Source organism: Chironomus tepperi, unplaced genomic scaffold (assembly GCF_022539635.2).
Source record: "Chironomus tepperi strain 1889 unplaced genomic scaffold, CSIRO-AGI_Ctep_v1 contig_337, whole genome shotgun sequence".
In the NCBI taxonomy this organism is placed as follows: Eukaryota; Metazoa; Arthropoda; class Insecta; order Diptera; family Chironomidae; genus Chironomus; species Chironomus tepperi.
In genome coordinates this window covers 737,991-765,333 of record NW_027226459.1, presented here as the reverse complement: position 1 = coordinate 765,333, position 27,343 = coordinate 737,991, and the positions used below count along the sequence as shown (strand labels likewise).

General features: G+C 34.4%; 1 protein-coding gene across 4 annotated transcripts; it reads left to right on the top strand.

Moving 5' to 3' along the window:
- The first annotated feature begins 13 nt into the window (after nucleotides 1–13).
- Nucleotides 14–26,426, top strand: RalGPS (Ral GEF with PH domain and SH3 binding motif). 4 transcript variants are annotated; one of them, XM_070644393.1, is made up of 6 exons: nucleotides 14–527; nucleotides 17,173–18,322; nucleotides 19,180–19,395; nucleotides 19,719–19,832; nucleotides 23,547–23,921; nucleotides 23,980–26,426. In XM_070644393.1, the coding sequence occupies exons 2-6, from the start codon at nucleotides 17,220–17,222 to the stop codon at nucleotides 24,248–24,250; spliced, it is 2,079 nt and encodes a 692-aa protein (XP_070500494.1). In that variant the 5' UTR covers nucleotides 14–527; nucleotides 17,173–17,219; the 3' UTR covers nucleotides 24,251–26,426. The 4 variants fall into 4 exon arrangements, with proteins under 4 accessions (XP_070500494.1, XP_070500495.1, XP_070500496.1 ...); XM_070644394.1 differs by having other exon boundaries at nucleotides 15–527; nucleotides 24,004–26,425; XM_070644395.1 differs by lacking the exon at nucleotides 19,719–19,832 and having other exon boundaries at nucleotides 15–527; nucleotides 23,980–26,425.
- The last annotated feature ends 917 nt before the right edge of the window (nucleotides 26,427–27,343 follow it).

Here is a 27,343-nt window from a genome sequence, read left to right as displayed (position 1 = left end):
TAATTTTCTTAAAATTACTACATATTCAGTTCATCCAAATTCCTAATATTTTATAGATTAAATTTGTGATAATTGAAATTAATTAAATTTATCAAAATAACTTCAAAAATCCTTAAATTAAGTGCTTAAAACGTCATATCGTGTAGAACAGAAATCAACACAAGAAAAAATTCCTAGAAACATTTTCCCAGTCGACGACTTTACCTTGTTTATATCAAGTCGACGATTTCTCGTCGAGAGAGAGAAAAAAGTAAATTTTTTATTCATTATTATTTCGGATATTCAGCTATACTGTTGTGTTGTGTTTTTATTGTGCATCTATAAGTTAATTTGCAAGCTATAGTAATAAAATATTCAATTATTAGCCTTGCAAAATATAAGAAAAATTCAAAAATAAAAATCTTAAAAAATTATACAAAAAAAAAATTTAATTGAAAATAATTCCTAGTGAGCTACGAAAAAAAGAGCCGATACAGTTAGCAAGTCATAAAAACCAGTTTATTGCAAATGGAATAGATTGAGATCAGGTACGTGCAATTCCTTATCGAGCAGAAAATTCATGAATTATGTGTTTTTGATTGGGAATATGAAAAAAATAAAAAGTCTTATAAAGAAACAAAGAATCAAGCTCTGGCATGTTCTGTACTATGATGAGAACTATTGTGAAGGCCATCGAACTATTGTGCAGATTTTAAAGTTTATTGTCTGTTTATCTATGAAAAAAATAGTAAAAAATTATGCAACAACGTGTCTTACGTATTTCAATATCAATGACATATTTAATATTATTGTGTATGGAAACAAGAATAGAAGAGGAAACAATGGAAGCGATAAAAAGTTTTGTTATTGCATAAGAAATTCTCCGACATCGCAAAAAATATACAACAATAGTGATTTAATTGACCTCCAACCAAAATATGTGTGTTAAGCATTATTTTATTATAATCGGTCGACACCTGCTCTAATTTATAATCATCTACCGTCTCAGATGTGTGAAAGGTATAAACAAAAAATAATTATTCGTTTTTTTTTGTGTATATGTATCATGTTACTCTCCCGGCATAGAAAATAAAATAAGACTTACTGTAGGAAGTTCACAATTTGTTGGATGATTAAGGCGCATATCTGATGAAATGATTTAGTTTGAGGAACTAGAGCTGGAGAGATAAATGCTCGAGATAATAAAATAATAATAATAATAGTGCAGTGGTGGACAACCTTTGTGTCGCGGCACTTTGTTGATAAAACTCAACCAATCCACATTTTTACCCGGTTCATGACATTTCCAATAGAATTGACAATATTCTAGTGTGTCGCGTCACACAGGTTCCCCAACCCTTTATATAAAGCACTCGCTTTTACTTAACCCACGCATCTAATCCGTTTATATACTCAAAACTGTATTATTCCGTATTCTTTTTTTAAATTAATGTGTAAAAATACATTCAATCAGCTAATTAGACATGAAGATAGGTATATAGTTCAGATCTATTCATCATTTTTTTCATCCAATTAAAGAGCAATTTAATTAATTATTTTTTATGCACATTTAGCTTCTATTTTAGCTTTGATCTAATTTTGTTTGACTAGCTTTATCAATATAATTAGAATGTTAGGATGAATAAATTAAGTTTACTTAGTAATAGTTATTGATTTTTTTTTGTGATTCTAGTTCAGAATATTAAGGGTGGGATCTGTCTATTTGCTCGGTCTATTTGAAAGACTATCATCTATATTTTAATAGATTTTAAATGATTTATGTTTATATACTCTATTTACTCCACTGGCCTTATTAATCTACTGTGATCCATGGCTTCTCTTAGTTTTAGCTTGATTCTGGCTCGATTACTGTGCTTCATCAAGCCCTTATCCAATTTCCAATACCAAATGGTACACTGTCGATTGGGAAAAGTACTTAGCTGTATCATAGCAGCATTTACATTTGTCTGGTCATCATCTAAGCCAAGGCATTAGTCATAGACAAAAATGTAGAGTTTAGACACTGTCTAGCTAGGAATGTCATTTGTCTAGACCGTGTTGTTCAAACTGTGTCCCGCTGAACTACCATGAACCTTATCCCGTGTTGGGTTTCAGTCGGCTAGATCTAAATGTTGTCTAGACAAAGCTATGTGTCCTAAGACATCTTTCTGACAGTTCCATTTTGAGATGCACAGCATTTGACTCTGTATGCCGTGAAAGTTTTCCGTCGAGACTTATTACCCTGGTGTCTCATGGCATAAGATAATTTGGACAGAGTCTGGCTTACTTACTACTTCTTTGGTGAAGGCGCACGGGGGTCCATTGCCACAATTAGAACTTCTGCCAGTCTCTAATTCCCAGCACTTTTGGACACACTGACTTAGAAATACTTATTTCTAGGTTTGCCTAGACACAATTTAAATTCTGGTCGCTTTCCTAACAAAAGACTGTCTATAGTCACTTAATAGGAATGTCTATAGTCTCGACTTACAGGAACTCTCCAATTAATCAATAATTTTCCATTCTTTTGAACAACTCCTATATCCCCCAACATGATTGATTAGCTTGTCACCCTTACCCAATACATATAGTTGAACTTATTACTTAAAACTAATATCTGCAGCTGAATTTCCAATATCCAAAACATTTTATTTGAACAGGTTTTGTCAATACCAGAACAATTATATTGCGTCACTTAATTCCTAGTATCAACATCCAACTACTCAATTAAGCAACTAGACAGCCACCTACCTAAGTCATTCACAGAATCAAAATGAAATAAAATTCCACAAGTTTATCATTCCTGAATGCTAAAATAAAAAATTATGTGACTTAAAAATTCCACTGCCGTAAAAGTTTTAAAAATAGAATCCTCGAACTTTATAAACGAGAGAATGTTTGATAAATTTCACGGTCGGAATGGCCATCGGCTGATGAAAAATAATCATTTTTTTTATGAATGAATTCGACATCATCACATGAATTTAGTTTACACGACTAGCCCAAACCGCACATATTAAGCTATAAAGTGTGTGTAGTGAGCATTAGAAGATTCATACATGAATCATGACTCTGACGTGACTCATATCCAACGATGTAATGTAAATGTAAACATATTTTGCGATACAATTTTATGAGTGCTCTCGTTTTTTTTATTAAATGATCTATGTGTTCATTGTTCTGTATTTTCGTTATGTCTGTAATAGATGCTAATGATGATGAAGTTGAATATAAAATTTATTTTTTTCCTGCTGCTTCTTTTGATTTCAAAGACTTGTATTTTTATTGAATGTTTTGTTTTAAATTGCGAATCAATTTTCATAAAAGCGAAGCGAAACTGAAGTTGAAGAGGTCAGTGTGGAAGAAGTTGTGAGGACGCATTTTTTTTTTTGTGGTTAATTAATTGAAGAATAGCCGAAGTTACCAAAAATAATACAAATTAAAGATTAGTAGAAGTGTAAATGTTTGTTTAAGTAAAAAGGTTCAAATCCTTATAAATCAAATGTAATTATTTCTTGTGTTCTCTAATGTTATCTTACTTTTCGGGTGATTTTTTGTCAATTTTTTGGAGCAACTGGCCAATGGGTTCTTCTTTAATCAACTTATGGACGACTCACTTATTTCGTAATACGAAAAATTGACTTTTTGAACTCTTTTCGTTACAAAATGTCCAAAATCTCAAAATTGTCAACTTGGACGCCATATGACAGCCTTAGAACACCATATGACAACCACTTGAATGCCATGAACAATTTGTACCAATTGGGATATTATGAAAGTAACAGAATCCATAACTAAGCACCAAACAAGCCATTAAATCCATTACGCCAATCCAATATCCAAAATGTATTCAAAAACCCCTCATTTGCCTTGCAAAAACTTGCTCTGGATAAATAAAAATTCAGAATTTTCGCAGCTGATCGTTTCTGTTCGAAAAGGAAGAAGCAACAATCAAACTTTCCGCTATAAAGAAGAATCAGCCAGAAGAAAATATTTGTACATATTTACATTCAAATTATATTCAAAACTGATCAGTTTTTCTCGGTTTCTTATGTGTATGAATCTAGAGCAGATGTTCAACTTCCTTATCGCAATTGACTTAAAAAATATGTTTGCGTATGAAGTGATATTTAAATTCCTTAGAACTTCTTTATTGCTCGATTTTGAGTGTTGATTTGATGACTGTAAATATGTTGATGTTTACATGTTGAATGTTTGGTTATTTTTGTTTGGTGTAATGTGAATTTTGCTGACTTTTGTGCTGATTCTACTTTTTATTTGCGAATATTTTCAAGTGAAATGTGAGAATTTTTCGAGAATTTCTTTGAAAAAATCTTCATTTAAAATTCTGATTGGGGAGCATTCATTTATTACGTAGCTCTCCTCCTTACCCTAAGAGTGTTAATAAGCAAACGATCCATTGGGGTTGTTGAACTATTTTATGCAATCCACATTTCATATATGCTTCGATTGACCAGACCTCGGTGTCATACGTACTTACCGACTTCAGTACTTCAGTTATTGCTGTGTTTTGGATATACAGTGCTGCAGTTTTTGGCTGTTCCTAATAACTCGTCTCCCTTACAAGCATCTTTGCAACTTTCAGGGTACAGATATACTATTACGGTACCCAAAAAGCAATATTTTTATCTGTTAGGGTCCAAGGTTGCAATTTTCCTTTTTTGTCTGTAGGCTTACAATTTTGAGCTGATGCTAGTTATTAGCAAGCCCATTTTAATGACAAATGATGATATTCTCAACAGTTTGATGCTCAAACCTTGATCTCCATTTTAAAAATTCCAGTATAATCCAAAAGAAGCCAATCCTTAAAATCTTGAACTCAACAGCATATCCTCATAATTTTCCTATTCCTTTCCACATCCCTTTTGTACATCACTTCTTCATACTTATATTCAATTTTCATCATAAAATGTCAACATCTTCTCAACATCACCTCAGAGACCAAAGTTATTTTCTACCTTTTTTGAAGTGAGTGTGTTTTTCATTCCAAGTATTTCTGTAATTTCGCGGGATTTTTTCTTCTTATTTTATGCTTCATAAACTTCTGTACGCCTTCTGTACTTCTTACAGATGTAAGCGAAGCCTTCACATCATTATCAGCTACGTTGTATGAATTATAAAAAGGTCATGAGATTATTTATAGCTAAACATACCTGTAGCGTTAGATATCATATCAAGTAGGATGCAGCTTGATTTATCGAAAATCATCCGATCACTTTTCAGTCCTAAAATAAACTTTGAATTTGGAAATTGTGCCTAAAAGGCTAAATTGATATTTAAATTAAAATTAGATTCAACTCAATGAATCATTTGATTCTGTTTAATGTTACGAATTGCCATGAGAATTGTCAGTTGTTAGGAATTTTTGTTGAAAATTAAAACAATAAGCCTACATTGTGTATTGAGGACGTACGTCATTTCATAAATATTTAAAGCGTATGCTTAGTCAAACTGGAGGAATTCGTCATGATATTTGTAGTACTTTGTACTCGTAGGGATTGAGGATGATGAAATTGTAGGATGTAAATTTGATGAAATAGATTAAAATAAGTAATTCACCAGTATTTTATCACTAGGAGCTTAATTGAGCAGTCTAGATTCTAGGAAATTAGTTTTGAAAAGTAAATGGGGTTTGTGGAACCGACAGACAATTTTGAAGAATCACTGGCCTTTCTATAAATTTCTAACAAATTTTCAATAAAGTTTGATTCAAATTTTAACGATTTTAACTTAATATTTGCATTGAATTACTTCCTGCAAGCACTTGTGAAGTATAATATTTAATACAAAATTTCATTTGATTCTAATCGAACTGTCGTGAACTAAATTCGGCCACTGTTTCAATATTTTCGAAAAGCCCCCGACAGCTCAGTGGAAAAAAATGCGACTAGTAATTTATGGACGAGGGTTCGAGTCCCAGGCTCCAGTTATTCCAAAATTCACTTCGATCTCCTTGGAATTTTTGGGGATACTTGATACTAATTTGTGATACATTGCCCATTTAATTTCCGGAAGGCAAGTGAGATAGCCCCTAAGAATATAAATTCAGTGCCTCTTTCATTTTCACCGTCTAATTTAGTCCACGTAAAAAGCCTAATACAAGTTCATAGTGCCACCCCATCATAACAAAGATCATGACTCATTATGACTCATAATAAAATTAATCTACGATTATAATGACTTAATCGCCAAAATCTTCTTCTCCAAATCCAAATTTAATCTCTCTTCAATTTTTCTAATCTTCAAGTCTCACCTTATAAAACACAATATCCAAAGATAAACCCAAACATTTACTTAAAATGACTTCACCGGCGCTACTCCAGTGGTGGTCAACCTTTTATTTTTTGGGGTTCATCTTGGTTGTAAGTGTCGATCGAGACTGCACATGTCATAGGGTTTATGGGATTTCTTAACTATGGAACCAGTCCACAAAGGTTGACCACGACTGATCTGCACAACAAAAACATTTCAAGTGATGATAAGAAGACCCCCAAAACGCCGTAAATTACTTCATGCCGTAATTAAGATTAACAAAGAATTCCACAATAAATTTCATTTTCATTCACCCATTTTTAAATTTTTTGTGTTACTTTCGATTCCGATGGAAATACGATTAATGAACAAAACATTAATTTCATTTTGATTTGTTCATTATTATTTTCATTCCAACTAAATTGATGCTTGTTAGATGGATATGCGCGAAATAAAATATATAAAAAAAAATTTAATTCACGTACATTTTTAACTACAATTAAAAAAAAAATGCACAGTTCAGTTTATTGACTGAAATTTCTCTTCATATTGAGCTATTTATTTAGAGAAGCCAAGTGAGTGATCTTAATTGATTGACTTATTGGAGTAATTAATTAATTTTTTTCATACGTTTTAATTTACATTATGTACTTGATGCTGTAATTTGATGGAGATGGATTGAGATATTTTAGGGATTAGAAAGCATCGATGCTTAGCTTCTTTTTTGGGGTTAAATTGTAGAGCAATTGAGATTCAGAATTGATAATCCTAGAGGCAGCATGTCGATGACGTGATTGCAGCAGTTTACCTGCCAGATGGTTGGCATTTAGCAGTGAAATTTGAGTAATATGTTCAAATTTTAATTTGCATGTTAATCTCTTGCGTGCCGAATGTTTTTGCAACACACCTATGATCTGGTCGTAACATAAAAGTATGCCTTGAAGCGTAGTTTGTGTAGCAACTGAAAAATGTTCATAATCTACTTAATGTTCTTTTTAGCTCTTTTGAGTACTTTCTGTAAAGATTTTCGAGATCAAGACTTCAAGACCAACTTTCCCAGTCTCTTGCTCGTTGTCTACCTCTGGGTTTCAATCTCCGTCCCGATCTCTGTCTCAGTTTCGGCCTCGGTCACGATCCTGTTCTCATTTTCGCTTTCGGTCTCAATCTCTATTTCGATCTCGGTCCCACGTTCGATCTCAATCTCAGTCACGATTCCAGTCTTGGTCACTGTCTCGATCTTGGACCCACTTTGGCCGTTGGTCTCAATCTCTGTCCTAATCTCGCTCTCAGTCTCTGTCTCTTCTCAGTCCAATTCTCGGTTCCAGTCTCGTTCTCGTCCTCAGTCTCGATTCCGATATTGGTTCCACTATCACCCTTGGTCTCGGTCTCTGTGTCCATCTTAGTCCTTCTCTCGGTCTCGGTCCTAATCTCGTTTTCGTCCTTGGTCTCGTTCCCAGTCTCGTCCTTGGTCTCAGTCCCAACCTTGGTCTCGGTCTCAGTCCCAGTCTCACCTTCGGTCACAGTTTCGCCCTGGAATTACTTTCAATCTAAAAAAGTCGTCAAATCCGAAACTTAATAAAAACCCAAATCTCCAATAATTACCCATAAGATATCAATTTCCTAATCTTTTATGCCTTAAAATAGTATTCATCAACCCAATAAGCTTCTTATTTCATCAACACAAATCAAAATCAGACCAAAACTTCCTCAACATTATCAAACTTGATGCCATAAAAACTAATCAACTTCATACTATCTCCAAAACTTTTTTGTCATGCCTAATCCCACCACAAAATGCGACCATAAAGTATCTCAACTTGTCAACTGTCTTGGAACAAAAAAGTTAAGAAAGTTCATCCACAAGAGCACACACTTCTTGGCATTCCAGATCTCACAACGGACACAAAAACTTCCGGAGTAAAGACTGCAAACAATTCCCATTAAAATCTCGTCTCGAAAACCTCAGAGTCTCTAAATAAAAATTCAAATGCCTGCCACAAAGTAAGCAAGCTTCATTGCAGAGAGATATTCTCATCTAAATTAGCAAACATAAATCATATTTGATTAAAACTGACGTCAAGTTTACGGGAATTTCTGTATTGAGCATCTGTTGAGCTTAATAGAATGATTTAGTAAATAATACGTTTTTTAATGCTGATTCTGCTGCTGTTTCGTGTTGCTGGCTATTTTCTGATTCAGTTTTGGGGGCCGGTCATGTATGACGGTACGCATGCATTTCTACACCACTTCCCCCTACTTCCATATGATTATGACAAAATGTCCATGCATCATTTGTTTGAGCTTTTACATATTCCTAGGGGGATATGAGGGTCTAGAAAGCAAACGTAATAAGTTAACGACCCCATAGAACAATGATGAGCAACTTGTGTGCCGTGGCATGAACCATATGACTTGTGGGGTTTCGGTCGGAGCTTACAACTAAAGTGAATCGAGAGACACAGGTTACCAACTGTTGTTACAAAATTATAGACCCCTCTTACCCCCAAAAGCGTTACATAATAAGTGAACAATCCTTTAAAACAATAATGGGCAACCTGTATACCGCGGCACACTAATTTACAGTCAAAAATTCCTTTGGAAATCCCATGAGCCCTATGCAGTACGCGGTTTCGGTTTCGAGGCTCACAACCAATCTGTGTCACGTCCTACAGGTTGCCCATCCCTGCCTTTAGAATAATAAACATTAAAAAACATTACTTGAGCATTTAAAAAACATTTCAAACAAAAAGAAGAGGAAATACACAAAACTATAAAAAAAAATTAGAAAACTTTGTTTCTCTACCTACCAAATAAAGTAAAACAGTAACTGCTTTCTCGTGCCATTGACTTATCGCATACAATGATAGTTAAACGTGACTAGAGGCGCTTCACATGGCCACAACTAATGTGGGTCACTTATTGATTGTGACTCTCATTTTTATTATTCCTTTCCTTGTTGTTGTCTGCCCACAAACATGCAAAGGCAATTTTATCATTTAATTCCACTTGAGAGGCTTGACTTTACATGTCTATATTCCCTCCGTACTCGTCATCATTTCCAATCAAAATCAATTGAAATCAATTTAGACTGTCTTGAGAAATTCTCTCGTTTTTTCCGTGAATTTATTGATCAAACTTGTTGCGAATACAAAATAGAAATTCTCGTTCTATTTCATGCCTTCCTTCACCTCCTACTTCCCATAACACATGTTTTCCCTCTCAATAAATTTGTGGCATTTCCCTTTCAAGTTTCTATTTCTTCGTTTCTCTTTCTAAGCATTTACAAGCGAGGAAATTTTTGTAGGAAAATTTTCACATTGACGAAGGTCAAAAGAGCATTTTTTATGAAGTAGCCATTAGAGTGAGAATGACAGCTGTTGTACTGTCTAGAATGAATTATTTTCTAATATGGTGTGGCTGGTTGTGTTCTGTGTTTATTTGCCTTAATTGGGTAGAGTAAAGTTTTTTTTTTTGGGAAGGAACGAGATGTTGTTGCTGTTAAATTTTGAGTATTTTTTGTTTATTTTTATTGAGAAAGCTTGCTTTTTTGAGAGTTTTGTAAGCTTTTTATAGAACAGCTTGGGATGACGTCAAATTCAGTTTGAACAGTGTTGTTCGAACTGTAAAATGCCTCGACACACCTTGGTAGTAAACCAAGCATGAAACCGAACACGACATGCAGTTCGTTGCACACTAGCGTGTCGTCTCACACAGTTTAGACAACACTGATCTAGAATGACTCATAGCTTTGCTATTGATATTCATTGTTCTCATCAATTTGCTGAACGAAACAAAATTCGAGCACAGACACTATGAGCGTCATAAATAAAAAAGCCTCTGTCAAGGACAAAGCTTCTAGTTGGATTTGTCTAAATCTTGCCATACGCTAGAGTCACGTTCAGATGATGACACTGACATTAGTCACAGGCTCATGAGATTAGTCAGGCTTGCCTAAAAACACTGACATAAGTCGTCACGGAACCGTTATATCACAGAATCTGACTTCACGCTAGAATCACGCACAGCTAGTGACACTGATATTAGCCGTTGCGGCTCCCATAAGACACCAAATCTGGCTCAACGCAAGAGTCACCCTTGTCTGACAACACTGACATTAGCCGTCATGATACCATAAGGGCACCGAATCTGGTTTCATGCTTAACTGATGACACTGACATCAGCTGTCACAGCACTGTTTGAACATCGAATCTGGTTCTAAACTAGAGCCGTAAAGACGTTCCTGACAGGGCATAAAATCTGGCTCCACGCTAAAGTCACGCTTGCTTGAAGACTCTGACACAAGTCGTTACGGATTTGTCTAGGCAGCTTTCCGTCTTATCGCTAATACAGCGACATAGCGTTAACCGAACACGTTGTGCTGTTAAAATCAAGTTCAAGTATAACAAGACATACCCCATCACAATCCACCCAATCACCCCCAAAAAACAAGCTAAAAACCTAATTAACACAACTCACATTAAGGTCGACATTAAGAATGGAAAATACAACCGATTATCTTGTTACATTTCCATCAGTCTAAGCCGATTACTTACTATGTAGTAAATATACTTAGAAAAATTAATCCAATAACATTTTAATTTGACGAGAATTTATGCTGTTATCAATTTTTACGAGTTCAAGCTCAATAAAAGTAAATACTGCTGATTATTGAGTTAGTTTGAAGGCAGAACTACGTTCGAAATGAAAATTGTTTTAGGAAGTTGGAATTTAAAAGAAAAAAAATAAAAACAGATAAAATGACGTCATAGAAATACCTCAACATCTTCTCTATCGTTCTGTAAATCCATTCAAAAACTAAATAGCTGAGCTGAATTTCATTGAAAAAAATCCCACAAGATAGGAATGCAAATAAACATAAAAAAAAAAATAGAAACAAGAAAGTTTGAACACAAAAAAAATATCGAATTTGCCCATGAATGGCGTGATTGAAAGGCAAAAAAGAACAAAACAGCCACACAATATATATATCGCTTCCATTCGATTATTTACGTAATGGAAAAATTTTCCTACATTTTGCTTTCAATTTTACTTATGACATCATCGTAATCACAAAACCGGCAATGGGGCTGATGACTTGTAACGTGACTTGAAAAATCGACTTACTGGCTTCCCTTCCCTTCCGTAGCTGACCCCCCTGAGATTGGCTCCGACACCATCTAGGAGCAGGTCACTCCTCAGAGGTTTATTACGATGTGAGGAGTGGAGTGGGGTGTGGGGTTTGTTACGGAATGAAGGAAAGGTTTTGGTCCGGAATGGAGTTTGTTACGGAGTGGGGTGTGGAGTTTGATATGGAATGAGGATTTGGGTGTGTTGCGGAGTCAAAAAGTGGGTATGGCCCGTATTAGACAGTGAAATGTGTTACGGAGTGAAGAATGGGGCTTGATACAGATTGGGAATTGGGGTTTGTTACGGAGCAGGGAGCAGGTCCTGTTATGGAGTGAGGAATGGGGTTTGATCCAGAGTGAGGAGTGGATAGACGGGTTTGACCCGGAATAGGGATTAAGTTTTGTTACGGAGTGAGGATTTGGATTGGTCCGGAATGAGGAGTAGGGTTGGTCCAGAATAAGGAGTGGGGTTGGTCCAGAGTTAGGAATAAGGTTGTGTGAGGAGGAGGGCAATGGTTACTAAGTTGGGTTTGTTACGGATTGAGCAGTGGGATCAACAGTCAATTCAACTGTCAACTCCCCACATTACATATTCCCCAACATGTGAACGACCCCCAGACAAAAAAATGAATGAATTTTTTTTAATTTTTGCTTCTTTTTTTCTCCTCAATTACTTGTTATTAATATGTATCGTGTGTGAGGGCCTCTCGTACATGCTCAAAAACGGTTATACCTGATGTGTATAATGAAGATGTGAAATATATAATGCAGAAATATCAATGACTTTCCGTGAGCTGAGCTCTTGAAAATAACAAAACTAACGAAAACGAAAACTTTGTTTTTTTTATTCGGTGGCGTGATTTTCTATGTGAGCATTAATAAGTTGTAAGTTTTTAATAGCTCCGATTAATTTGTTTGTTGGTCTTTCTGCTCATCGAACATGCTGAACAGTAGATTATAAAATTAATCATTTCGTTTGTTCAATTAAGAGCTTAAGGAATTTGAATATGTTTGAAATTTTATTCGGTTTTTCGATGTTTTTTTTTTGCGGTCGTGCGTCGGTGTGGGTTTAATATCAACTGGAGAATATTGGATGGAACATTTTTTTGTGGTGAATAATTGTAAATTTGTTGGATATGAAAGGTTTAATAGTGTCACTAATTACTTTAAAGTAGCAAAAAAAGGAGTCCCTATTAAAATAACGAATTTTAAAAATTCGAAACTTCATTTTTACGAAGTTTCATTTTTTCAACCATATCATTTTTTCGAAAAATTCTTCATGCAAATCTCTTATAATTTTCAAATTTTAAAAAACCGTTAAATTCTTCAAGCATTTTATTTATCTTAAAAATATATTTTATAGCTAAGTTTTCTTCTTATATTGATGAACTAAGCTAATTTAATTGTTTTTAATGGAAATAAACAATTTTATTGTAGAAAACATTGGAAACGTGTATGTATAAATGCATAGTAAATTCAACGGTTTTTTAAAATTTGAAAATTATAAGATATTTGCATGAAGAATTTTTCGAAAAAATGATACGGTTGAAAAAATGAAGTGTTCGTAAAAATGAAGTTTCGAATTATTAAAATTCGTTATTTTAATAGGGACTCCAAAAAAAGGGTCTTAAAAGAATGTTGATCTAATAGAGGATCTCGAGAGGGATTCGAACCCAGGTCTTTGAGATTTGCAGTCGCATACTCCTACCACTGAGCTATCAGGGACTGCTTGATTACATGACAAGGTATCGTATATAAATTATACATTTTCTGTACCCAACTCCCAGTGTTGTTACATTAGCTCGTTGTGTATCTAGATTCAAGTAATGAGTGACATATCCAGGAAGAAGGTTTAGTGTTTGGTACCAACTCGACCCTCCCCCCTCTTCTATTGCCTCTTTATCTTCAAAATTCTTCAATTTATTACAGTTTGTCAAGACAAAAATCACAAAAATTCGTCAATAACCAGTTTCTGTTAATCCACATCGAGTCGTAGGATATTAACAGAGAAGCTGACCTTTTTTTTTGCTAAACTTCCTTCTCTACGGTTTTAGACTAGCAACTTGCTTGAGATTTAGAAGACATTAGTGCTTCGCAGTCCATATTTTAGGTCATAGTAGCTAAAATACAGCTGAGTACAGCTAGAGTATAGCTGAAGTACAGAGCTGCTTTGTCCCATTTTAACGACAACAAATGAGATTTCCCGAAAATTGCCAAGAGCAATTTCTCTTCAATTGCTTTAGAGCAATCAACTTAAATTTTATAAGGAATTGAATGGAATTTCCATTAAAAAATCCAAGTCAACTTAGAACTCAGCTTTAGACTCAGACTTAGATAATTCAATTCCCACATTTTACATAAACCTATCACAATCCTCTTAATTAATAGACATACTCTAATTACAAAATGTCAAAAGATGCGCTAAAATCACTCATTTTTCAAGCTACTCTCAAGTAGCATTTTCCCCCTATGGCCTTGTTCGATTTTTCCGTACATTTTCATCAACATCATCTGCGTTTTATTTATTTTGCAAGAAAAATTGTTTCAATCTTAAATAAATTTTGAAAAACAGCGTCTGATTTGTTTTCTTCTGTGTCACACAAAAGCGAAGATGTAAAGCACAAAACGTGCGTATACATTACACTCGAGCGCTTCAGTTTTTTGGCTTCTTCCTCTCACTCACATTGTTCATAATTTATTGTCAATTTTTTTTTATGAATGAATTTAAAACAACAACAACAGCTACGTGACAAGCGATGCACGTGCTTGAGGAGAAAAAAACGATTTAATATGAGCTGATCTGGGGATTGTTTTGTGATGTTGAGGGATTTATTTTAGCGATACAGACTTATTAAGTGTCTTGTTGGGGCTTTTGGGTATGTAAATTGTGTCTGGTGTGTTTTTTGAAGATAGTAGATCGAGTGACTTAGTATAGGGAAGTATGGGAGCTTGATGGAGTAGCGACTGGCTGTTTTCAGCACATGTTGTCACTTGAGTAGGTCTATAGAAGTTTTTCTCATACTTTGTTGAAGGAGACACAGTAAATCATATGACTAATGTAAATTTCGTGTGTCGCGACACACTTGAATGTTTTGGTGATGCGCCAGAATGTAGTGGAGTAAAATATCAGAACCACTGATCGATAGGTTTTACAGCCAACTTTCTGATACTTAACTAAACTGTTTGGTATTGTTGGAAAATGTGCCGTATGTCATGTGTCATGAAATACGGCACATTTTAAGTGTGTAAGTGTGTCGGCGATCATAGTATGTGAAGTACTGCCCAACACGATTAATTCCAAGATACTCGTTAAAGCTGTTTGGTCCTTCTTGTCACTTAAATATGGCACAGCCAATGGTTTCAAGAGTGTCATGGACTAAAATTTGAGAATCACTGATCTACAAGCTATAGTACTATTTACAGTCAATTTCCTGATATTCAGTTAATCTGCTAGAAACCAATAACCCTCTGAAATTCCCAAATTGACCCCAACTAGCCCCTATTCAATATTAAACTCACTCCAATCGATTGATGTGCAATCACGAAACAATACATGATAAATGAGATTAAAGTAGAAGCACAATTTCATATCTCATAGCAGCAGTTAAATTGATTGAATCTCCAATCATGTATATAACTAACGTTGTACTCTACACATATAATACATGTAAAATGCAAAGTGCTCAATCAATAAACGATGAAAAATTGTTTCATCATCAGCACAAAAAAAATCATATCTAGAACCTACACACACACAAGACTGAATATTATCCATTCAAATAGAAGTATCATCGTTGTTTAGCTGTGCAAATGTTGAGAGTGAAACAAGATATTTTCATCTCTCTGACAACATGTCACTCTGCATTAAGATTGAAATTTAGTACGTGATGAATAGATCAATTTCATATTTCTATTCATAAGAGTGAATTATCCGTTATGGAAAATGTGAAAATGACAAGAAAATTGGGATTTTTTTTAGGGTGTTTTGTGAATGGCATGAATGTAATTATGGCTAGGACCATGTGGGTTGGGTAGGCGAATTAGGATGGCAATCAAGGAGAGACAATCCCATGTAATCAAAATGTTCCATACGTATTGCATTGACGTAACTAAGGAATATGATATTAGTTACATGGGATGAGTCTCAAATCCAAAAATTGTGATTCAGTCCGTTGTGCCTTATACTGCTTTCTTTGTGCAAGTTGAGTTCGGAAATGGTTGGTTGTAAACCTTATCATCCTTAGTCTGATTGTGGGGATGCCAACCTTCTGACAAGGTGGTTTGGATAGCTTATCCTTTAAGATTAGGACGATCATCGCCTGTATTTTAGCCGGGACGCAACTGTCCTTTTCTCCCTTGCTGCTGTGTCCCGACAACGCTTCAAAATATTCCAAAAGAACCCCAATAGTGCCAAACTTTGAGATGTCCTGATTTTTTTGCAAAACTGCTCTGGCCATACTATTTAACGTACTTATTCCGCAACTCATTCCCCAGACGCCAGCGCTGTATTTAGCGATATCAGGAGATATCACGAGAAGCTATACACTTGACAATTGGTCAGCCTTTCGGAATCACACATTCAACTTCACAAATCCCTCCAAAATAGACATCAATCCCCTTGAAATTCATGATTGACACCTTGTTTTAATCAACTTAATGACAGGTTGACTGACTGAATAAGCAGCTTACTGAATAATTAGATAATTGACTGATTGTATACAAAATCTCAAATTAGGCATAAACCAGGCATTAAATATGAAAAGAATGGTACTTTAAAATTTACAATAAGCATTATTTGTACAGTTTATCATGACATTCATGACCACCTCAAATAGAAAAAAAATTAGCGAAATTATTCAAGGTCGACACAGACAAATTTGCAAATTTGCAACAATTTTCTGTTTTTTGTGCTTGTGCAGAAACTACTCTCGTATTTCACCACAGAAAAAGAGGCAAAAAACAAATCGTTTAAAATCGCATTTAATACAATTTTGTTGAACTTGAAAAGTCATTAAATAGTTGAGCAATGAATGTGTCTGAATGTTTTTAATTAATTTTAATGAAATGGGTCATAAACTTGACTTTTTGTGATGAACAAAAACAGCCAAAAATAAAAAAGAAAAAGTTTCTCGAGTGTAATTAATACAAAGTGTTTATGAGGCAGGGGTGTTGGGGTGGGAGCATTGGTTAGTTTGGTAATGGGGGGTCGTGGATGCAGTGATAGTCAGCGCGACACACTTCTGTGATCCGATGGGATTTCAAGTGTGTGGTGAAGCATAAATTGGGAACAAATCGAGTGTTGAGGCACTTGGGAAGTCAAACTCTGTCAGTGGGTTGACCCACAGACTTTGAACCTCTTTCCTAAATGTTGGATTGCATAATTTAGTTAGAAAATGTAGAGTAATCCAAAAAAGTCAAAATTCAGCTCAATCATATAAGAACATTGCTAAAAGAGCTAGTTTTAGACTTGATATTGCTCACTAGCAAGCAATAGTCATCAAAACAGCCAGAAACAATCGACATCTAAGCAAAACTATGGATCAAAATTGATCCATATCGTCAACAAAGTGTCATATAGCTTGTGTCTTCATATCCCATCAAAAACACAGACAATTCCAAAGCTCAAAGTCGATTCAAATTTCATATGGAGTCAAGTTGCCTGGAATCAACTTTTCCATACCAAAATCCGACTCGACTTCCAGCTAATTCTAATAATTTTCAAATCTTAATTCACCACCTCTGACCAACAAATGTTCCTTATATTAATTCAATAAAAATTCTCATCTCATTTCAGCCTGAGTCACTCAAGCAACAAAGTATAAAAATTCAATTGACAGGCAAATGGAGCCGATAGGCGAAGCATCAATTTTGATGCCAATGATGCCGAGGGATTTATCGTCAGATAGTTTACGATACAGTGAAGACGGCTATTTCCGTAATTTACATGACGATGAGACACCGCGTAAAGAAAAGTCATCGAAAAATATCAATTACATTAGCATCAACGAGAAAAGTCCGAATTCAAGTCCAAAGGATGATAAAGTCACGAGTAGTGCGAAAAAGTCATCGAAAATAAAAATTAAGAAGAAAAATTCAATTGGATCGATGAATCCAGTGGAACTACAGCCGACAATTGTTGGATATAATAATCAATGTCTAGCAGTTCCAATTCCAAACAATAATAAATCACATAGCTTACCACCAAATTCCTCAATACAAGATCTCGACGACATTGTCATGAGTGCTTTAAGAATCCCACCGGAGGAACTAGCACAACAAATAACACTTCTTGACCTAACAACGTTCCAACAAATTAAGATGGATGAGTTAACGAGCTGTGCATGGACGAAAAAAAATAAAGGAATTATAACACCAAATATTGTCGCATTTACAAGACGTTTTAATCACACGAGTTTCTGGACAGTACAAGAAATTCTCAATGGTGGTGCTGCAAAGGAACGTGCTGAAATTATAACACATTTTATTAAACTAGGCAAGCGACTATTGGAACTGAATAATTTACATTCATTATTTGCTGTGACGTCTGCATTAAAATCAGCGAGTGTACATCGTCTCGAAAAGACATGGTCACATGTATCGAAAAAGGATCGACAGTCGTTTGAGAAGCTTGCTGATATATTTAAAGAAGACAATAATTGGGCAAATTTACGTGAGATTTGTGATAAACTTAAGCTTCCCTGCATTCCATACTTGGGCGTTTATTTGACTGACTTAATTTACATCGATCTTGCACATCCTCTTAGAGGCGGTGGCATCGAACCAGAACAACGTGAAATTAAAATGAATAATATATTGAGAGTTATTTCAATCTATCAAAATTCAGATTATTCTCATATACCCGTCGTTGAGAGAACGAGAAAATATTTACAGTCTGTACGATATATTGAGGAGCTGCAAAATATATTTGAAGATGAACAGTACAAGTGAGTTTGATATTGATGAATTGATGAGTTTTGAGATAAGATTGTCGATTGGTTATTAGTAATTAATTGGTTTGCTGTCGATGAGATGCTAAGCAGATGATCTTTTTTTGGGTGATTTGATTTCTCGAAATTGAGTCAGAAGTGGAATTAGCATTTACAGTTATTTGGAAGGTCATTCATTTATTACGTTATGGATTATTTAAACATGAGGCATTTTTTGATTATTTATGTCATGTATCTAGAGCAGTGCTACTCAAATGATGCTTTGCGACATAACTCTTGTGTTGCAACACAATTCCAAATGATGCTTCACGACATACTACTCAGATATGTGGCGATGCAATCTCAGATATGTCGCGATGCAATCTCAGATGTGTCACGATGTAATCTTAGATATGTCGCGATGCAGTCTCAGATGTGTCACGAAGCAATCTTAGATGTGTCGTGATGCAATCTCAGATGTGTCGCGATGCCATCTCAGATGTGATGCGATGCAATATCAGATGTGTCGCGATGCATTCTCAGATGTGTCATATTGTAATCTCAGATGTGTCATAATGTAATCTCAGATGTGTCGCGATGGAATCTCAGATGAGTCGGAATGCAATCTTAGATGTGTTGCGATGCCATCTCAGATATGTTGCAATGTAATTTCAGATGTGTCGCGATGGAATCTCAGATGTGTCATGACGCACTCTCTGATGTGTCGCTTCTTCCAGGCTGAAGAAGGATCCTTCTAAGAGAGTCATTCCTTCTTAAATCACAATCGTAATAATCAATCGACCTAAATTTCTTTCAATCAATCTTTAACTGCTTATAACTTCCTCAATAACTTACTAATTATTTCTATATTTTAGAAAATCCCTCAAACTCGAGCCTCCTGCAAAGAATCAAGCAAAACCAGACGCTTCCACATCATCAATGAATCAAGGTGCCAATAACTTTTGCAATCTAGAATCCGGAATAGCTTCCCTAAATGTCTCGCCAGCAAAGTCCAGTTCAATGCGCTTAAATGTTGGTCCACCAACGAAATTCTCACTCGGACATCGGAAAACTCAAAGCTTAGGATCAAAGTGAGTAGGCACAAAACAAGAGTTTGGATTAATTTTGCTGTCTCACCGTAATTTTTGCTGTCATAAGATTCATTCTCACATATACTTTAGCATACTTTTTTTGAGTATTGCTAGGTGTTCGATGTAGATTTAATCTTTTTTTTACATCTTCCTTCTTCCTTTTATTTAGTTAATTTGTTTTTCGTATTCTCTAAACTTTCATTCATTCTTGTAAATAATTTTTGACATAAAAATTTGAATTATTTTTTATTAATTTTTTTATTCGCTGTAATATTCAATTCTATAATTGTCACCCCTCAATATATCATGCTTCTCTGTATCAGATATCGAAGTGCGAGTCTACCGCGAAATTATGAGAACCACAAAAATCAAAATTGTAATTGTAATAATGCAACATTGATCACTTTATCTGCTGGTAGTAGATGTAGTTCCTGTCGGTGAGTCTCACGTAACCAAAACAAAAATCAAGTAACAAAACACATACTTCATCATTTATTATTCGTTTTTCTTTATGTTTCATACCCGACATTTTTTTAATTTTACTACTTTCTGTTCTCTATGATGGTTTCTTGGATTGTTATCTACTTATTTTATTATGGTGTGGATACAATGTGAATTTTGGGATTAATGATTTTTGAATCTTTAATGGAATGTCATGTACTTACTTACTTATTTCTTTGGCTGGGACTGGATTCTTTGTCGTGTAAATTCATTAGGTATTATGGATTTGTTACTTTTTCTACTATTGCTATTGGAAATGGCATTACTTGAAATTGACGAGGATTTTGTAAGGAATTGTTAGCTCTAGTGCATATAAAATTGGAGTTAACTTTAAGATCTAGAGAATACTTTAATGTAAAGGAATTTAAATACAGGAATGGCAATCAGAAGTTGCTGCTCTTCTGAGTGCTTCTTAGTTTAAATCTTGAGATTAATATGCTTCCTCACTTACTTACTTCGATGGCCGTAATAAGTCTTAATGAATACGCTGTATCTTAACCATACTCTTATAATCCATGATAAGCATTCATTCTTAAGGTATATCCTAAGCCATACCGAGCTAACTTAACTGCTTTATTAATTCATACCAGTACTAGTAATTCGTAAGGAATAGAAACGGGTGCAAGATTGTGCCATCAGGCTGGATTTCGCTAAATTATAATTCACACCAAATTGGAAACAGATTTCCCGCTTTTTTGCACCATGTGCTTTCCGGTTTAATATCTAGACATTTTATCAGCTTTTGGAAGTATTTAGAGTTTGTCCAAAAATTACGAGCTTCCAGCTTTTGATGAACTATAAAGGACAGCCGGAAATTGCAAGCTTGCACATATGATAAATCCTTATAAATTGAGGATGTTTTTTGAGAGGAACAGGTTTTTACCTCAAAAACCTACTCTGCATAGCTACGCTTCTGATCCACATCTTCAAAATCATTAATTATTTTACCAGCTAAAATTTTGCAAAAAAAAGTCACAGCATCTAGTCTTCATCAAATATCACATGCAATCAATTCACATTCCATCTAATCCCAAGTATCCACATTTTTATGTCTTATTATTCTTTTACTTTCACTTTAGTTTATCTTATTTAATTCACAATTTATTTCACTTCTGTTCTTCTTAGTTTTTCTTGTTTTTTTTCTAAGCACATTATCATCTATTCTCGTATACTTCATTTTTCATCTTTTTTTTACCGTACCTAAATGCAAAAAAAAAATCGTTTTTCTTTTTTTCCGTAGCACACATTCTTATTCTTTATGTTTATCTCTTTGTATATGCTCAATTTGACGAAAGATTCGCAAATATTTTTGTTTCTTATTCTTTGTACATTGGAAGTAACAAAAAAAGTCAACCTACATAAGGAGAAAATATGGTTTGTAGGCAGTAGAAGAACTTGAAGTCATTTAAGATGATGAGGATAAATCTGAAAACATTTTAAGGGATAATTTGGAGTATTATGAGTGGAAAAACAGATTTGGCAGGTTGAAATAATAAGAATATAAATCTAAATGGATATGCTTTTGTTTTTCTTGCTTGAGGATTGAAATCTGCACTGAGAAAATATTAGGTATAATATCAAAATATTTGAACTTTGTGAGAGCATTTAAGGCTTTATGGAATGGTCCTTAAATCAAAAGTTGAAGTAGATAAGGCAACTTTTGATGTATTTTTGTGGTATTCAAAGCATTTATCTAATGGATGGTTGACTATTCAGCTGTTTCCAACTCTATCTAACTGATTTGCCGATTAGTAGCATTTCCGTAAAACACACATCGTAGAATATACCCGATATTCAACTTTAATGTAATATTGCTCTTCCGAATGGACGAACTTTTTGGAATCAACTCAATGTCTAATTGTTGACTAGTTATAGTGTATTTTTGTCCACTCTGATCTGAAACTAGCTCAGATTTTATAAAAATACGCCTCAAACCAGAGTTGCGAAGGCCGATGTCGGCGACCGAGAGAATCGGCCAGTCGTTCGCCGTTTTTATCGGCCATCGTTTTTTATCGGCCGCCGTTTTTTATCGGCCACCGTTTTGAAAAAATAAAAAGTCCTCGTGTTATTGATCGAGCGACTTAAGCGCATTTTTGACCCAGCAATCAGTAATTGATTAAAAATTCACTTTAAGATCTACAAAATGAAATTCAGTAAGATCCAAGTCACTTCCTAACTCACAAAACGAAATCCAGTAGGATCCAGTTCACTTTCCGGTCCACAAAACGAGATCCAGTAGGATCCAGGTCACTTCCAAATCTTAAAAACAAGATCCTGTAAGAATCAGATCACTTCCAGACTTAAAATATAAGTCCCAGTAGGATCCAGTTTACTTTCAGACCTAAAAACAAGATCCAGTAGGATCCAGTTTACTTTCAGACCTAAAAACAAGATCCAGTAGGATCCATATAACATCCAGACCCTTAAAAACATGATCCAGTAGGATCCAGTTTACTTTCAGACCTAAAAACAAGATCCAGTAGGATCCATATAACATCCAGACCCTTAAAAACATGATCCAGTAGGATCCAGATCACTTTCAGACCTAAATAACAAGATCCAGTAAGATTTAAGTCACTTCAAACTTTGATCAGTAAACAATGTAAAAAAATCGAAAACATTGAAAAACACTGAAAAACAATGAAAATTCGTGTTATTGTTTTTGTTGTTGTTGTTTATGAAAATGAAAAATTGTTAATTATAGCATATATGCGTTGATTTGAAACTTTTAAACGCCGTTTTTTATCGGCCGCCGTTTTATAAAAATAAACGGCCCGCCGATTTTATCGCTCGCCGTTTTTATCGGCCGAGGTTTTTTACCGGCCGCCATTTTGAAAAAATAAACGGCTCGCCGTTTTTATCGCTCGCCGTTTTTATCGGCCGCCGTTTTAAAAAAACAATCGGCCCGCCGTTTTTATCGCTCGCCGTTTTTGGCCGGCCGATAAAATCAGGCCGTTTCGCAACTCTGCCTCAAACTAGAGTCAAATTGGCTGAGATCGAGGCTCAGACTGGGATCAGTGCCGAGATCGAGACTAATTCTTCGAAGCCTTCGTCTTGATAAATCTCGAGACTGAAGCTGGGAAGTCTTGAGTCTGGAGAACTCTTATGTTTAAGAACCCTCATTAGTTAACCAATTATTGGCAGTGAAATGCCCTTGTGCAGCTCTGGAACTTAATGATCCAAAGGTTTATTGTATCAAACCAGAGTTGGGAGGACTCCAATGAGGAGGTTCCTCCACTGGAGTCCAGACTCCCAAAAAAAGTGAAGTCGAACTCAATATAGTCCGGACTTTTTGAACTTTTGGAGTTCGGACTCCCAAAGTCCTGCCAACTCTGGATCCAACTGCCCATACTAAGTACAATACTATCCAAAATTCAATACAACCTAAACAATCTCCAGATGGACAACCAAACATAAATATTTAAAACTCTTTTCATCTATTTCAATCAGTTCACAAAGCACTCAAACAAAAAAAGGTCATAAAAGCCATTCACAAATTCCAACAACCTTTGACTTCTTGTAACCATGTGCTCAGAATAAGAAACAAATATAAAATGCGAATCAAAATACAATCAAGAAACAAACAAATTCAAAAAACACCACTCAGAAAATTTTCAATAATCATCTTCAACTTTATTTCCCATCCACAGCATTTTCCATAAGATAAGCAACCAAATTACACTACAACGAAACGAGTCATTCAATCACTCGAGAAATTTCAATTTAATTGATGACTCAGTCCTTGAGGATACAACAAGTACACATCATAATTCACTTCATTTACCGTTACAAAGTGATACGATATCAACTGGAAGTTCCGATGATATAATAGCATATGACGAGAGTGAAAGTTCAATAATTAATAATATTGATTCGCCATTGGATTGTGCGAGCTTCCAGGGATGTGTAAGACGTAAGACTGTATTGAAAGATTTTCGTAAGCCAACTGTCGCATCATGGCAACGTTATTGGCTACAAATATGGGCCAATAGTCTGGTCTACTTTCCTCCCAAGTCATTTAAAGGGTAAGTTTTGTAGACATTTTTTGTAGACTTTTTTTTTAATTTTTTTCACCTTTTTAAGACTAACTCAACAAATATTTTTCAGGAGTGAACGTTCAGACTTTAAACGTGAACCATGTAAAGTTGTCTCTCTAGTCGATGGATGGACGGTGGAACTAACCGATAACTCATCGCAGACAAATACATTTCAGCTAATGAACTCAAGCATCGGAACTGTCTATAAATTTCGATGTAGCTCACATGACCTAACAATTGCATGGTTGAAGGCACTGCAAAAAGTAACAAGGCCATATGTTGAAAAATTACCAACGAATCTCATGACTTTTGAATAATCTATGACCAAAAAAATGATAAAAATACACTTTACTTATGATATTTAGAATGGATAGATTAAATGTAATAATGAATAGTGAGGTATTAATTCGACTACAATTTTATGTGTAGAGGAAACAGAACTAGCCTTTAGTAATATTTTATCGGGAAGTTTGGTGCTGTTGGTGGACATTTGAGTTGCAACATTTGATTTTGAATGAATTTAATGGAAGTTTTGACTTTATGTCGAGTGGAACCAACTGTAACTGATTTTTGATGTACCTTAATGTTGCTGCATATGCTTCATACCACAATTTCGCCTGTCAATTGCAAAATGGGTCATAATTCCACTCTAAAACGTTCTTTAATGAGAAAGTCTAATTCTAGAGACAACAAACCTCATCTAGATGACATTACTTGTCTTTTGAGCTGAATTTCTAGTTCTATGGACAAGTCCTGTCTTTTAGATGCCTCTTGCAACCTTAAGAACAAGACATGCAACTGACTAAGCAAGAATCAAGTCAAATTAGAGCTATTAATGCGTTGACATGGAAGGTACTGCGGTGTTTGGTATTTGTAGCTACATGTAGGCATCTATTCTTGTTGTTAGTCCCATACTAAGTAGCAGTTTGGGAACATATCCTAGAAAATGTCAAGTAATCAGCCTTATAAGTCAATAAAACTCAAAAAGATTCAATCTTAAATACAATTTTAGAAATATTCATCAATTTCTTACAACAAGATCTGCAATAAGGCCTAATGCAACCCTCCCTCTTTAAGTTCCACCAAAACAGCATCAAATCCCGACTTAAGATTTTATCGAAACAAATGACTCTCTCAGAAGTTCTGTAATTTCACTCAAGTAGTTCTTTGTAAAGTTATTACACAAATGAACGTACATAAATTATTTTGATAATTAATAAGTAAAGATGAAGTCATCAGATTATAGGATATATTTTGGTGACTTTTGGGCATTTTCCTTTGAATTTAATAAGTCGAAAGAATTAATTTGTTAATTTAATATAGTTGGATATTCAAAAAATCTTGTATTGACGTCAGGATTCAAAGTTGAACCCTGTCGACTCTGTGATGGCTGATTTTGATCAGAGTTGCAATACAGGAACCTGTGACAGACAAGAACCGCACAATTTCTTGATAATTTGTATGGTTTTGTAAGATCAAAGTCGACTTCGAGCTCTGTTGGATAAATGCTTGATTATTCTGGATTATTCATGAATCTGCTCTTTACTTAGAATGATCTACTGTCAGATATTCGTAATTTTTGAAATAAGTCTTCTTAAATTGATATTAAATTCAGAAGACAGAAGAAATCACTGGATATAATTTAAATAATTTAAATATTATTATAAACTCATAGGTTCAAATCCTATCAAATTAATATCAATAAATATAGAAGACTTCTCATCTGCTTTTTTGCAAGTAAAAAATTCTTTATTTTATTTTTTAATACTTTTTAAAAATCTTTAAACTCTAAAGGAAAATGCCCTCAAATAAAAATTTATCATATCTCATGTCAGTTGCTTGTCGTCATTACAAATAATGAATTAACTTTAACGCATGGAAAAAAAATTTATCAATGTAAAAAAAATATCATTTTAGAAATTGTAACAGAAGGATATCCTTAAATTAATTCTAATTTGCGCAATTCAGTTGCCATTAAAAATATATATTTCTGAAGGAATTAATGCTCTTCTTTAAACAAAGCTTTAACTTTAATTTAGCTTTTTAAAAGTAAATGAAACATATGGATTAAAAAATAATAAACTGAAAAAGGCTTTTGTACATCAAAATTTTTATTGAATCATTTAAATAAGTTTTTAAGTCTATGAAAATAAAAAAAAAAGTTATACAATGTTTGTATGAATGTTGTCGTTCGATGGATTCAAGCGATGATGGCGCATTTTTCTGGATATTTTTTAAATTTTAATTGTAAAATAAATTCGAAAAATTGTTAAAAATTCTCAAAAATGTTCAAGATAAGTTTTATAAATTCTTAAATTTGTCATGTTATTCGAGGTTCAAATCCTATTATTTAAAGTCCAAATTCCTTTTATGATTTCTTTTAACTTTTTTTTAATCTCAAAAAATTCAAAATTTTTATTTTCTAAATTCAAAATTTTCAATTTTTTAAATTCCAAATTTTCAATTTTTTCAAACCCAAAATTTCTTTTGTTCCCATTAAAATGCGCCAAAAAAATGTTAAAACTATTACATAATTTATCAATAAATAATTGGATAACTCATGGCATATCATAAGTAATCTCATCAAAAAAATTTAAAGTAACAAAAAAATAATAAAAAAAAATATGAAAAAAATTTAAAAATAAATGTTTTATTTCTATTGGTTACAGCAAATGGTTTCAGTAATTGCACATTCCTGTCATGGAATTTGGGTTGAATTTTATTTTCAAGTGATATATTTCCGAATGCATTTCAGGAATTGCTTGAGGTGTGATGGAAATATTAATTTACTTTTGTGAAGTTAGATTGAATTAGCTTCATTGTTGGGTCTGCAAATGACCGTGCAGATCAATTTCAATTCATGAACTCGCTGGTGCTACTAGTTCAGAGACGCAGCTGGACATTTTTTGAGAGTTCTGGACACAAAAATGAGATTTTAGTCTCGAAAAACCTTAGAAATATGTAGAAAGACATCAAACAACTGACCCTCCCACCCCGTCACTCTGAATAGGCCCTTGTCCTCGTTCTATCGTTGATTTCAGCTTATCAGTTCCTAACAAGATGCCGATACTTATTTGAAAACTGTAAATATGATAGAATTTTCATAAATTGCGTCAGAGCAGACCTTTGCACTCAACAAACCTGTAGTTTATAGTGGAACCAGGAACCAATCATTCGATAACATTCCTGCTTGTTGCCTACAAAGGAAGTAGGTGAGCCGCTTTTCCACCACTACATATGACTCGAAAAGGGACAATCAAAAACTTGCTCCTGCCCTGTCTAGAACCAATGATCGCAGGATTAGTATTGCAATTATTAGGTATCGAACTACTGAACCATTCCGAATTTTAGGAAATTTAAGTCTCAATCAATTCATGGAAAGAAGCTATTCTCAGAGACAATATGGAATT

Coding starts and splice junctions, on each gene's coding strand:
- RalGPS (XM_070644393.1), top strand. CDS start 17,220: ATGGAGCCGATAGGCGAAGCATCAATTTTGATGCCAATGATGCCGAGG. Junction 18,323..19,179: donor TTTGAAGATGAACAGTACAA/GTGAGTTTGATA, acceptor TCTATATTTTAG/AAAATCCCTCAAACTCGAGC. Junction 19,833..23,546: donor AGTAGATGTAGTTCCTGTCG/GTGAGTCTCACG, acceptor TCCCATCCACAG/CATTTTCCATAAGATAAGCA.